Source organism: Diaporthe citri, assembly GCF_014595645.1.
Source record: "Diaporthe citri strain NFHF-8-4 chromosome Unknown scaffold_1, whole genome shotgun sequence".
Taxonomy (NCBI): domain Eukaryota; kingdom Fungi; phylum Ascomycota; class Sordariomycetes; order Diaporthales; family Diaporthaceae; genus Diaporthe; species Diaporthe citri.
Window position 1 is genome coordinate 11111899 of NW_025064846.1, and position 14242 is coordinate 11126140.

Below are 14242 nucleotides of genomic sequence, written 5' to 3' on the forward strand. Positions count from 1 at the left end.
GGGGGTACGCACTAACAAGTGCCGTTGGCTCAGGCCAAGGAAGGAGCGATACAACAAAACAGAGAGGATGCGGTATTGTTGGGCAAGAGCAAGCTGGAGTGGAAAGCCCGGATCACCGTCGGGTGGATTTTGATTTATGATGTTGCGTCGCCCGCGCCTTTTTAAGCAACGGGCAGGATGTCTGAGCGAGCAACTGACGACTGATGTGGAGTCACAGGTTTGCAGGTCGCAGGTTGCAGATTGCAGATTGCGATTACACTGCAGTGTGCTCTCGGTTTCGCAGGCACCGGATAGTGGAGCCGAGTGAAATGTAGTGGAGATGAAATTGACGAGACATTGAGAGGCGAGCTTACTGTGCAGGACTAGCGACCACGCGGCAGGATTGCAGTCCTGCTGCAGACATCATCCATCTGTGGAATTTCGTCCAAACAAACACCTGTGACATCAGTCTAGATAGTGGACGCCATGTGTGGTCTGTCTGAGACCTTCCGCCCTTGGTGCTACCTGACCCATGCACTTTGTGGTCTAGCTCCAACTCTGACGCGCCTCTAGTGGTTTGTCAGCTCCGACATCGCCACTCTCGCCGTCGCCGTCGCCGTCGCCGTCTTGAGCCGAGTAGTTACCGACATGTTGTGGGAATTAAAAAGCCAATTCATTGACTGAATGGTCAATTACATGTCCTTGTCCTCCAGTAGCAATTCCTACTGTCTGACTCATGCCAATTGCTATTCCAATTTCCTGGCAACATCTCCGACTAGTTACTTTCAGGAAGACAACCGCCGCAACCTCATAGACCAATAACCAGCACATGCGCCCACTCTGACTTACCATGCATTTCAATTCATTTTCCGTCCCACCTATGCACATTCGGTCTAACATCGCTTCGACCTTTAGTCACAGGAACTTATGGTCCATGCTCTCTGCTCGCGTTGAAGTGGCCTACAACCATCTTCAGATACACAAGTGATGGAAGGTGTCCCATATGATCCGCAATCTCCACCGCCATTCCTAACTACTCCACATGATCGTGGTCGAGCACAAATTTCAAGTCCTAGACGTTTTATCAGCAAATCCCAGATTCCAGATGATAGATGTTGATTAAGTTGGATTTGGCCACTCACATCGAGCCCTGTCGTCTCTCCATTATGCTCAGCAGCATCCAAGGACACCTTGGCCAGGTGGCTCTTCTTCTTCTGTAGTGCCGCGATGGTCTAAGCCCTGGTAAGTAACACTGGCTGTTTTCAAATGGTCCTGAACACTGGGGTTCTACCTCTTCTACGCTCTTCTCAACGATATATCTGATCACTGTCACTTGCCGAGTTTGTCCCATTCTGTGTGCCCGGCAAATCGCTTGTTCTTCGACGGCAGGGTTCCACTGAGGCTCGACAAAGTGGACTCGGTTAGCTACAGTCAGCGTCAGGCTACAATGGTGTTAGTATATATCTCCCTTCTCGTGTGTTCTGGGGACGACTTTGGCGAGTGCCGTGCAACTAGGGGGCCTCACCCGACAGAGCCAGTCTGGATAGACATGAGCAGGACGTGAACAGAAGAGTCCTTCTTGAACCGCTCTAGGCGTTCTTCGCGGTCGGATGTGCCAACGCGACCGTCTATCTGCAAGCACAGGATCCCCCTAGTCTCCAGGATTCTCTGTAATGAGTCGAGGGTGCTCAACCATGATGTGAAAACGAGGCTACCATGAATCTTTTAGTCTGATGGATGCAAAACCTCTCCTGTGTTTGCTGAATCATGTCAGACTCACCTCTTGCCCCCGTCCTTGTGCCGTTCAATATTATCCGCTACCGCGTTCAACTTGGACGAGGTAGCTCGGAAAGTAGGGCTCGAAAGGGAATTGCCAGACAATGGAGAGGGAGATCTCGAAGGAGTTGCGGTGATAAGAGATCCCGGGGAGAGACGCGTTGGCGTGGAAGAATTATCAACGATAGGTTTCATCCCGTTCGCCAGTGGCCTCGAACATTCAGGGCAAACGCTCAGCCCGTCAAGCAAGCTTATCGCGTCTTCGTCGCCACAGCAGTCACACTCAATGTCAATACTCATTCTGGAACCCTTCTTACCTTTGGTCGTTCCTTTGTTGCCTTGTGCTGCAGTGGCTGATGGAGCCTGATACTGGCCATTGCTGCATAGTCGTTGTAGCTGCCGGATGGTGCTGAATAGTACCGTGTACCTCTTTAGCTGAGACTGCTGGCTCGTGATTTTCTCGAATTCCCGCTGGCAATGAACTTGGATTGCTTTGTAGCATTCTCTCTCTTCGGTGTTGAGCGTGACGGGAATTGTCTCAAACTTGACTGGCTCAAGATCCAGCAGTTTGGAATTTCGCCGTAGGCAGATAGCACGTAGCAGTAACTTCAAGTTCCGGAATGAATTAGGGTTCCCTGATCGCATCGGGGAAATAATATCTCGCTCGAACACCGCCTGCTGGCTGAAGGGCTGGAGGTGGAGGAACTTGAGGAGTGAGAGCAGGTCGTCGAGCGAGTTCTGTATAGGTGTTCCAGTCACACACCATCGCCTTGTTGCTTCCAAGTCTCTTGCGGCTTTGAACTGCTTGGTGTTTGAATTTCGAATCCAATGAGCTGGAATTGCGGTTAGCATATAAATCTGTAAACATCGGGACCATACTTGGACATGACGGTAGCAGTACCTTCATCCAGAATGGCACGATACCATGCAACGCCTTGGAGTACTTTTCGGCCTTTGGAACTCCAATCAGCCATCAAAGTCCCATATGTCGTGAGCACCACGTCATAGGTTCTGAGCTCCTGAGGGTTACTGGCTCGGTATTTATCGTGAAAGATCCCCAGCGACAGAGAGGATGGATGGAAGTGGCTGGCCTTGAAGTCAGTGGTAGGGCCTTCCCCATTGTGTAATAGTCAAACAAACCTCTCTACTTCAGTCTTCCACACTTCCAAAATCTCTAATATAAGTCTTTACGTCAGTGTTCGGTACTATAGAGACGAAGATCGGCTCAATTTACGCCTGGAGGTAACCACGACCAGAGTTCCTTTGGTCGGGACTAATTGTCGTTGATCCTGCACATATGTCTCGCCGTGTCTTTCAGCCGCCTTCTTGGATGATGCTATCGCCATCAGCATGGCGAGCGTCTTCCCGAGGCCCATTACGTCAGCAAGTATTCCCCCGGTATATGCACAGGTATCGACTTCATTCGAATTCCTTTCTCACAGTCAGTGGGTTTTCCAGCTTTATAGATACGCCTGCTATGGGCCTTACCCGCTTCCGACCAAAACCCGTAGATCGTAGAGAGTCGCACGGCGAACCTCTTGGTTTTCACTCTGCAGGATGAAGCGAACGGCGTCGAGTTGGTGGCTAGGATTCTATTGTGAGAGTGGTCCTTTGAGGGGCTTATCCACGAGCATGGATGGGAGCCACTCACGGTTTGAGTTTCGTCCGTAAAATATCGTTGGCTAGTGGCAATTGGACATTGTCAATGCTCTGTTCCTGTCCGGCAAGTGAACCAAGCACATCTTCGAGGCCGTATTGAAGTAGCCTGGATAGTGCCTCAGCCTCTATCCTTGAGGCTGGACCTATTAGGTCTCTCAAGTCGTCTCTTGCACCCTCGGAATAAAAATATTGAGGGTTGAGGTATTTGGTCCCGGGACTAAGAAAGACTGGATGTTGAAGGAAGCATCTGTTCTGCAGTAAAGTATCTGCCACTTGGTCTGCGTCTCTTGCAGGGCCAGTGATGTTAACCGACACTTCAAAGATGAGATCGGTCTTCTTTGTCTTTTTCTTGAGAGTGTTTAAGTCGTCGGAAGACAGAATGATGGCGAAGCTCAGTCCGTGTATTGAACTCAGCAGACCGATGTTTTTTGATGTAACGAGGTCCAATATACCAATACCCAGCTTTTGACCCCCGCAATCCTCATATAATACATGGAAGCAGCCCTCTGGTGTCCGTTCGCCCAAGCATAGTTGGACATATCTGCTCCATGCTGTGTGTTGTATTGTTGAAATATCGGTGCCTCCAAGCTTTGCCTTAGACTCCGATAACTAGATTCTCGGTGTTGGGAATACCGCCACAAGCTTTTCTCGGGGTGAAGTTGAGACTTACCGCCCCGTAGCAAATCATTCCCCGATCGTCCATATAATCATGGGGATTATGGTCGAGCATTTCAGCGTTCCTATCTTCTGGGCTTGAACTGTCACATGAAGTCGTGGCTTGCAAACTGTTTGCAAGCAAGCGGCGCTTTCCGCCGGGAGCCAGGAAGCCCACATCGTCATTCTTGCGTTTATCCATGGTGTGAATGTCGTGTGTTGGTATCCTGGTGTGAACTTAGATCAGCTGGTGGAAATGAATTGTCGGGGCCTGAATACAAAAGTCGGGCGGCGTAGCTCGATTTCTTAAAGTTCCCTGTATCTCATTCGAAGATCAAATTTGTGGCCATTCGAAAGGGTTCTTATTACTAGTAGTCTTCTCATCAGGCTCTTTGTTGGGCTTTTCATACGCCCTGTTGAGCTGACTTCTGGTCAGGGTAAACGTACCCTCATAGGCCAACACCGACATGCACTCAGCCCCACCACTTGGTTCCACTAGCAGCAGGCCACCACGCAAGATCACGGTGCCATGCTGACGAGAGAGTGGTGCGACCCACCTGATATTTTATACATTGCCGCCCCGCCCGTCAATCCTCATGGAGACTTTCACTCAGCCCAACAACTCAAACAGTATTCTCTTCAATGGCCTGGAGTTATCTTTCATTTAACTCTTTTACATTTTGGTACTCTGCTGGTGAAGTGTGTACTTGGTGTTTCCGTTGCACGTGCTCGCGCATCAAAACAGATAGGTATCATCGCCATGGAGCCTGATCCTGTGTTCCAAAAGGCGCTGGAAAATTTCAAGAAAGATCTCACAGCTCAGCAATGCCGCGAATTCGGCATAACCACACTTCAAGATGTCAAAGACGAGGTGAACAGGATTCAAATTCGACATGGGTCTGCTAAGAAACTGCGAGGCATGTCGCGCATGTCTAAGTTTCTCGAAGCAATGCAGCAGCTGGAGCAAGTCATATCAGTCTTCTTGAATGTTAGCGAGGTCGTAGCCTTCGTTTGGGTGAGTGCTGCTGCTACTTCTCAAGCGTGTTCAGTTGCGCGGAAGGGAGATTGTCATTAACAATTGTCTTGAAGGGTCCTGTCAAGTTTTTCCTGGTTGTAAGTGATGTCATTTCCTCCCTGCCTCCAAGTTCTATTGAGTAGGCTAATTGACACATTCCCATCATTGTCCAAGGTTGCTTCTTCAAGGCTGGAAGTACTGGAGTGTCTCTTGGATACATTTACCGACATCTCCGAGGCAATGCCGGACTTCCAAGATTACGCATCTATCTTCAAAGAGCAACCTGAAGTCCTGGAGGTCTTGAAGCGTTGCTATGGTGATATTATTCAGTTCTATCATATGGCTTTCGGCGTACTCGGGAGACCTGGTGCGTTCGGAATACGAGGTAGGTGCCTACTCATGCACGGCCTCAACCATGACCTATCATTGACAATTTTGTAGACTGGCGGAGAATTTTCGACTCTGTCTGGAAAACCTTCCGTACGAAGTTTTCGCCAGTCCTTGGTAGCCTCCGACGACATCGAGAACTACTGGTGCAGGTAAAGTTGACCGCAACCTATGGCGCAGTCGAAACAACACGGCGCACACTGCAGGAGACCATTGAGAAATCAAATGAAGAACTCAAACAGATTCTCAATGTCATACAGCAGAAAAAGAAACAAATATTGGATAAACTGGGGAGCCAAGGGCCTTACAACGATAAAGGACATCGACGACTGCCTGACCAGCGTTATCCAACATCGGGAGACTGGATTCTGAAGGAGCACCTGTTTCTCCAGTGGCTCAATCCTGACGATTTATCGAATAGTCTTGTCTACCTGAACGGAATGCCCGGTGCTGGTAAGCTAGAGTCACAAGACCGTGCCATCTTTGTTAATACTGAATGAACTCACTGCAGGGAAAACAACTCTTATTTCTCGCATCATGGACAGTCTGACCAAAGACACAACCCTCCAGCAACAACCGCTACTAAATTTCTATTTTGAATATGGCCAGAGTGGAAAAACTCTCAAGATAGACATGCTGCGCTCCTTCATTGAACAACTGCTCCAACAAGACGACGCCGTCGTGGATGATCTCCATGACACTGTGCTTACTGCTCGCCCCTCCGACCTCAATGGAGTTTCATGGCTGGAAGATGTAGCGACGCGGATTATCCTCGCGCAAAAGAGATGCTACATTGTCGTCGATGGAGTTGACGAATGCGCAACGGACCAGCGAAGGAACATTCTGCAATGGCTCAAAAGTATCCTCTCAAAGTCGAAAGCTTCCAATGTTGTGGTAAAGGTTTTGGTGTCCGGCCAAAGAGACGGCGTGCTTGATGCAATGTTGGAGAATTGTGCCTGCACCATCAGGTTGGACAGCCAGACACCACACCTTCGCGATATAGAGAATTTCTCGTCATCGGTATTTACCCAAATCAAGGATCGATTCCCGGGCCTAGAATATGAGAAAGAAATACTCAAAAGGCTGGATCCATCACGTGTCGCAGATGCGTCAAAAGGTAATGAGAAAAGTCCCAGACTGCTCTGACAAAACAGCTAAAGCTGCAATAGGAATGTTCATGTACGCGAAAGTGGTTCTTGAAAACTTGCTCTCCCAGACGTCAATCTATGAGTTGGAACAAGAGCTCGAAAGGGACTATCCCCACGGGTTGGACGAGGCTTACGACCGGGTCGCTGAACGAGTTCTTGAAAAACCCTCAGATTCCCATAAGCGCGCTGCGTTGCAAATCTTGGGTTTGATCGCATGTGCTGCCCGGCCCTTGAAATGGAGGGAGATACAATGCTACTTCTGCATTGATTCGACAACTGGCACCTGCGATCCGCGGAGACGGAAGGTTGGTGGACCTAAGGATTTGTGTAGCTCATTTGTCGAGTCCGAGCCCTGCGCAACATTTTCGGGCTTCCCATTCGAAGCTCAACTTACAATGGTCCACAACACAGCAAAAAGGTTAGTACTTTCCTTTAGGACAACACGTCCGGACTGTTCTGATATGTTCTGCCACAGTTATCTTTTTCGATCGGGCAGGCTTGATATGCTTGAGCAACACAGGCAAATGAGTCTATTCTGCAGTCAATATCTTACAAGATCTGCCTTCGACATGGCGAGCCAAGATAGTGAGACTGGAGGCACTATTGCTCTGACAGGATTCTATGGCTTATTCGACTACGCGGCTGCTCACTGGGACCACCATCTACTTCAATACGTCTGTCAAGCTTCCTCGAGGCAAACAACTCCGTTGACCGAGGAGGTGTTGGGAAAGCCACTCTCCACGGCTTGGATGGATTTTGTCAAAAGATTTCGTGATGAACACGAGCCACAGTCGGAAACATTGCCCGAACATGATGTGCTTTTGGATACCTCTGTACAACAATCTATCCCTCCTGGCACTGTCGGCACTGCGGCTGAATCCTGCAACGCCCAAGAGATACTCAGAGATTGGAGTGCAACACGGCGATCGACTGAATTCGAAAGGTTGGCCGTGTCCCTACGCCAAATCATGCAACAGACCGATCTCAGCACTTTGGCAGACCGCGAGAAGGCCGTCTATCTTTCATTGAACGGTCCATTCCGACCCAAGTGTCCACGTCGTGCTTGTGTTCACTTCGACAAAGGATTCGATTCCGAGACTGAGTTATCGCTACATATCTCGTGGCATGAGAGGACCTTCAAATGTCCGCACATGGGGTGTTATGCATGGCTCACCGGATTTCCGACAAGCGCTTTGTTGCAAACACACCTGAAGAGGGTTCACCCAGCCATCGACTCCGAAGAAAACCTTTTCCCAGTGAATTCTCGGAGTGCAACTCGATCATTGATAGAAGCCTCTCGCCTTGGAGATATCGAGCGAGTTCGGACATTGGCCGTCCCAAGGCTCACTAAACCGGTCACTCTAAACGGAGCCCTGCATGCAGCAGCACGAAACAAGCATATCGCCGTTTGTGTACACCTGGCACAGCTAGGTGCCAACCCATACATAAACCCTTGGCATGATGATCTCAGTCGAAGAGCTGAAATCGCCAACACCGCTTTCCAGGTGTCGATCAAGTTTGGCGACTACGAGTTGTTCTCAGCCTTATCGAATGCTGCTTACAAAAAGTATGAAGTTTCATTTATAGCAGCGCGATCGGCTTTCTTAGATTGTTTTCTAGATGCCCTCGAATCTCCCATTTCTCACTTCCTCGTGGATTTGCTTGCCTGGAATTGCCGTCGGAAGGTGCCACTCACACTGGACGACATATTACTGTACGCCAGCATGGAGACTCAAAGACGAGAATATGGGCGCGATACGCTGTCATTTGTGCGAATCGTTCCAATTGAGGACCGAAACGTTCAAAGAGGACTCCAGATTGTGATAACAAGCGAGATGGAGAGATATAGAAAATCTGGTCAGTCCCCGGAGTTTTGCTACGAGAAAGTTTTGATCGACCCGGACTCCAGCGGATGCTCTCTCTTGCATCGTCTATGCGGTGATGGTCCCGAATTTCCCGTTTCCAAGGCTGTGAGGTTTCTTCTCTCTAAGTTAAAACCAGAAGACACCCGACGATACGACTTGAAAGGAGACCCCCCACTTTTCACAGCCACGCAAAACAGGATCTACCATCCTGGCTCAGCACTCAATGATCAGGCAAATATCATCCGAAGCTTCTTTGAGGATAACTCAGATGGCGTCAAGAACACCCGCAACACAGCCGGGCATGGGCCCTTGGAGTTCGCTTGCAGATACGCATCAGGGCAGATCTTTCTGTTGGTTCTTGAGCTCTGTGGCGGCCACTGCAGTGCCCTTCACTTTGATGATATCTTGGCACCCCAAAGTTACTGGAGGCCCAAGAAACCACGCATCATCTTTGAACTTAATTGTGTAAATGAGAGAGTACAAACGGCGGTTGAAATTAGTTATGGGGAGATTTATCGCCTTATATGTTGGCTTACGGGCCTGGACGGCGAGCCTGACGTCCTCGAGTTGCTACAATCTCTGATTGTCCATTTCCCTTCGGATTTGACGATTGTTGACTCGGTCAATGGCGTTCTCAAATCAAAGGACATTTTGCAACTCCATAACAGGCAAGCCGCAAGGATTGTATTGAGGCCCGAGCAAGCTGAGGAACTGCTAAAGAGGCATCAACCAAGGCTTGAAGACTTCAGGCGGACACAGCTGCGCGAGTGGCTCATTGGCTCTTTGAGCGCCAAAATGAAGCGGTTCGATATTGTGGACTTTTTCCAAACGCACGAGCAGCACATAATGGATCTCAGCACAGAACCGAAAGAGAATTGCCCAGACGTTTCCGAACTAGCTTCTCGTCATGCCAAGACCTCAAATATCATCTCATTGTTGAGGCAACATGGAGGGTACATGAACTTTTCCTCCAGGGAGACGCAAGACCAACTCACTCAGACTTTGGAATACAGCCTAAGTATTTCCAAGGGGGCTGGAGCTCGGTACCCCGACGGCTTGAGAGAGTATGTCGAGACCATCTACGAGTATGCCTATGCCATGAGAGACGGTCATTTTACGGCCTCCCTAGAACACATTAGAAAGTATTTCAAGTAGCTGGTCTTTATAGCAGATGTGTAGTGCTTTCTATTTACCATTTCGATCACCACTGTCATGATGTGTTTTAGTTCGCTATCCTGAATATCTGAGTAAGGCGCTGGGGACGTGGCTAATTTAAACGCATGCTACATGGATCCCATTATGGCATGCTGTTGTCGCGGTGAGCTAGCATTACATCTATTTCCAGCTTCTCAGGAGTAATCCAGTTGGGGTACCAGAGATAGTACACAACCATGACCGTAAACATGAGGACAGAATCAAAGATATACAAGGTCCACTCATGCCCAAGAAGATACCCATCGTTGCCCATAGCATACTCAACAACACGGAAGCACGATCGGATCATGATGAGTGCGCTAACAATGAAGAGCATCTGCATGCTCTTCTTCCAGGGAATTGACAAATCATAGGACTCGTTCGTCGGGTTCCGCTTGATACGTCTCTGGAAGATGACTGCCGTGACAGCGAAAAAGCCAAAAATGACAATCTGGATCATCAGGCCGGCGATGACGATACCCTTGCCGAGCTCCGGAGTCTTGCCCGTGACCATCAAGCCAGCCGCGCCGCCCTGCACCACGAAGGAGAGGACGTCCCCGGTGACAAACGTCCTGGTCAGGTTCCGCGGCTTAATAAGCGAGTGATGGTCGGCGCGGATGCCGCGGATGATGCGACCCAGACACATGTATATGGATGCTGCGAAGAGGGCCGGGGCCGAGCAGGATAAACACGTTCTGGACAGCGTAGGGCATGATGCGGCCCGTTTTGTTATGTGCTGAGGCTCGAGCGCAACATCCGGCAGATTCGACTGCATCGACACGTCAGTGCCACACTCACAATGTCACACGCGGGTGAAGAACGACTTACAAAAGCCACCGATTGCGAATGGGAGGCAGAACCATGTCTTGGTTTTGAACATGCGCCATGAGATCAACGCGGTCATGCTGAGGAATAGCAGCAGAAAGATGACAGCGGCAGCGATTGAGGGCACATAATTCCAGAGGTAGTACCCGCCCTTGGTAGTTTCTAATTTGGTGATGGTAGGCAATATGTTGGCAAGAACGAGATGTGGTAAAATGACGAAAGGCTGGGTAGCAAATGCACAACAAATAGAGAGAGCGCAATGAGATACTTTGATCAGGTGGAGAAGCAAAATTGTGAAGAAACTATATAAAGACAGCTTATTAGAACGGGAGAATGATGGGGAAGTAGGTGACTGTTAATTAATACCAACGACGCCGAGACCACAGGGGCAGAGCGTATTGACCAAGCATATTGGACAAATACGACGTATTTCAATACGCGGGCCGTAATGGTGTTAGTGGTCAAGATCCGAAACGAAATACGCCCCCAGTCAAATACGGCAGTGACTGAATACGCTCCACTACTTAACAACGGAATACGACAGCACGCGTACTAGCCCGGAACAGCGACACGCCAGATGTCTTATCGCGTCAAATGCCTGCGAGAATAGAGCACTTGACATGTGTCAGGAAATATTCGCAGATTTCCCTAACAATAAACACCACGGCGCAAATCATGCGCAATCAGCCTGACAGGGACGGCAGTCGATCGCTGGGCAATATCCTGTCCCCGGCGTTTACAGCATGGCAACCTATCAACAGCTTCAGCCAAGGTACATTTGGCTTCTCGAGTTTCTCGATGATACAGACAATCAAATCGCATTGACCAATGCTGGCCTGGATCACGCTCCAAATTACGTAGCACGTTCATATACATGGGGCAAAGCCAGCTACCAGAAAGACTGGCCGCCCAAGGAGGTATACGAAATCACGCTGGACGGCAAGATGGGGCGGACATGGCAGATCCTCCACGACGCCTTGCGGCACTTAGCACAGCATATATGGAGGCCAAGCCGCAAGTTTTGGGCCGACTTCGTCTGCATAGACCAGTAGAGACATGGCCGAGCGAGGTTTACAAGTGCAGTGTATGGCGAAGATCTACAAAAGGTCGAAGTTAGCTATGCGTGGCTAGGCGTGCGAAGGACGAGAAAGACATAGCGGCAACCTGCGGCCTGTCACGGCGACAATTAACACCGGGCCTGTGGGATTTCCTACAGGCAGCAAGTCTATGATTATCTCTGCGTGTGACAGCTTTGCAGTAATGTGCAATCAGCCCCGGTGGCAGTGCACTTGGGTCTACCAAGAGGCGCCGATGCCCGGATAGATCTGGTTCTGGTGTGCTGACCACTGCTTTGGTAATACCCGTCTCTCAGCCACGGTCTTCTTCACATATAATTACTCTCGCTTGCCAGGTTTCTTGTCTCGGCTTACCTCAGCGGCCAGCTCTAATGGGAGTGTGTGGGCTATGTCCACGGTCCTCACGACACGCGAGACATATTTGCCGGTTGGTGATCAGGAAATACCCGAGCTGGCCAAATAGGTCAGAAAGGCACGTTGGACTAAACGAGACTTTTGCAATGGCTATGACGTGGATTTCGGAGTTGGAGACTTCGCGTGACTTGCGCGCGTATCCACGTGTGTTTCTATGCGTGGGTGCCTTCTGTTGTCTTGAATACTGCTTATACATATTATTTGGTGATTGACCGGCTGCATGTATGTCGACTGACATGAGCCTGACTTAACATCAGCCTGATGGAAGCCCCATATATAGGGTGTATAACTACTGAGTAGTCATTGGTATGACTTAACCCATCAAGCCTAACCTCCCTGGACCAGCCGATCTCCCAAGGCTAAGCAGAACGGTTCTCTATCCACACGCTATCGCCTTTTCTGGTACATAATTGCCATGAAGTGAAGTTACAAACTCTGGGATACTTTTTACCAAGCCGATATTTCGGTCGCCACCTGGGGAACACCGAAAGAGGGGGAAGGGGGGGGGGGGTGCACACCGAGTCTCTGCACGCTCCACAATCGCCGACCAACAATCACAGGTCCCTCATGGTGATGCTGCTAAATCATCTGATAGTCAGGTCGTCGCACATGTCAATCAACGGGCGCACTGGAGATAACACCGATGCAGGTCTGGAGAGCTGTAAGATGTGTCATCGGTGATAGGAGATTGACACTGCAACGAAAGCTGACATCTTGGCGGCTATAAGGCCGCCAGTGTGATATAAGAACCCCTCAATATTTCTCCAGACAGACCGTCAGATCTTGTGGCTGTCTTCATAATTCACTAAGACAATACCTGAGTATCCAGAGGAGCACTACACTGCAAACGACCTTCTTCAACATCATGTCAGGCCTTGTGTGGTTTATCACCGGAGCCTCGAATGGCTTCGGGCTCATCCTGAGTCTACACGCCCTCAAGGCAGGCCACAGAGTAATTGGAGCGATGCGCAACAAGAACCGAGCCAGTGATGCCGTGAATTCCATCAAGAGTGCGGGTGGTCATGTCATCGAGATGGACATGACAGAGGCACAGGATAGCATCGCCAAGAAGATCCAGGACGTCAATGAAACCCACGGGCCGATCGACGTCCTAGTCAACAACGCGGGCTATGCCATGATGGGACCGATCGCTCAGTTCACGTGAGGATGGTTCTATTCCCTCGCCTCCACGCCCCGCGTGCTATCATACCCTTGCTAACTGATACCCAGCGAGCAGGAGATCCAGACCCAGATCCAGACCAACTTCTACGGCCCTTTCTACGCAATCCAGGCAGTCCTCCCATCCATGAGGGCCCGCCGGTCCGGCACGGTCGTCAACATCAGCAGCGTCGCCGGGCAGGACGTTTCGCCGACGGGCGGCCTGTACTCGGCCAGCAAGTTCGCCCTCGAGGGGCTCAGCGAGGGGCTGGCGAAAGAAGAAGCGGAGTCGGGCATCTCGGTGCTGATCGTAGAGCCGGGGGCCTTCCGCACGAATTTCCTCAGTGCGTTCGTCAGCGCCGAGAAGGGCGTCGGGGAGGGTTCCGCGCTCGGCGCGTCCATGGACCGATGGAGTACCAGTTCTGGCAAGCAGCCGGGCGACCCAAATAAGGGCGCCGAGGTCATCTTCCAGGTCGTGACTGGCGAGGGCGACGCTGGGAGACTCAAAGGGGAGGTGCTCCGGCTGCCATTGGGAAAGGATGCGGTGGCTAGGATTGAAGCCAAGGCCGAACGCGTGAAGCTGGATGTGGCAGCTGCGAGGGATGTGGCTTGTAGTACGGACTTCTAATATCATGGAGGTTTCATACGGAGCAAGGTTACTTTGATGATCAGAATTGATTCACGTCAAGGTCGAGTCGCCTAATGGGATATCTTTGTCACGAAAAAGGGACGGAGAAAGCAGGGAATTTGCGTCAGGAGGCTGGTAGCACAAGGTTTGAGATTGATATTGTTACCTGACTATGCCATGACTGTACTTATGCTTCAGAGAAACTTTAGTTCCTTGAGAAAACAAATTCCCACGCACTGCAACAATAACCCGGAAAATGCGTGGGAGTGTCGTTGGGTTGCTGTCATAGTGACCCTGGCCGATGGATCATGCTGTGGCCCTGGCCTCCCTCTGGTCCAATGTTGTATTCGATCCCCTGTACCCGGGAGTGACACCGGGGCGGGCCGCGGAACTGACCGCGGCGTTGAGGTTCTGGGGTAGCTTGGCATTGGTGGGTTGACCGCACTTTAGGGAACGACAGCCGC

The 14242-nt window shown here is 50.4% G+C and overlaps 5 protein-coding genes across 5 annotated transcripts; 3 read left to right on the forward strand and 2 right to left on the reverse strand.

The window, feature by feature from the left end:
* Nucleotides 1-1012: 1012 nt before the first annotated feature.
* Nucleotides 1013-3131, reverse strand: INS49_002903 (uncharacterized protein; the record flags this gene model as incomplete). The annotated part of the gene is made up of 8 exons (XM_043163704.1): nt 1013-1051; nt 1122-1211; nt 1271-1421; nt 1505-1690; nt 1760-2588; nt 2657-2841; nt 2896-2929; nt 2990-3131. 8 exons carry the CDS (start codon nt 3129-3131, stop codon nt 1013-1015), a joined length of 1656 nt encoding a protein of 551 aa, XP_043032210.1.
* A 1697-nt stretch (nt 3132-4828) lies between these two features.
* INS49_002904 (uncharacterized protein) lies at nt 4829-9638 on the forward strand (the record flags this gene model as incomplete). The annotated part of the gene is made up of 7 exons (XM_043163705.1): nt 4829-5083; nt 5158-5181; nt 5258-5468; nt 5525-5923; nt 5982-6587; nt 6640-6923; nt 9204-9638. 7 exons carry the CDS (start codon nt 4829-4831, stop codon nt 9636-9638), a joined length of 2214 nt encoding a protein of 737 aa, XP_043032211.1.
* A 142-nt stretch (nt 9639-9780) lies between these two features.
* On the reverse strand, nt 9781-10581 carry INS49_002905 (uncharacterized protein; the record flags this gene model as incomplete). Its single annotated transcript, XM_043163706.1, has 3 exons — nt 9781-10249; nt 10314-10446; nt 10506-10581. The coding sequence occupies 3 exons, from the start codon at nt 10579-10581 to the stop codon at nt 9781-9783; spliced, it is 678 nt and encodes a 225-aa protein (XP_043032212.1).
* A 664-nt stretch (nt 10582-11245) lies between these two features.
* On the forward strand, nt 11246-11554 carry INS49_002906 (uncharacterized protein; the record flags this gene model as incomplete). The annotated part of the gene is made up of 1 exon (XM_043163707.1): nt 11246-11554. One exon carries the CDS (start codon nt 11246-11248, stop codon nt 11552-11554), a length of 309 nt encoding a protein of 102 aa, XP_043032213.1.
* Nucleotides 11555-12857: 1303 nt separating this feature from the next.
* INS49_002907 (uncharacterized protein) lies at nt 12858-13778 on the forward strand (the record flags this gene model as incomplete). Its single annotated transcript, XM_043163708.1, has 2 exons — nt 12858-13153; nt 13223-13778. 2 exons carry the CDS (start codon nt 12858-12860, stop codon nt 13776-13778), a joined length of 852 nt encoding a protein of 283 aa, XP_043032214.1.
* Nucleotides 13779-14242: the final 464 nt, after the last annotated feature.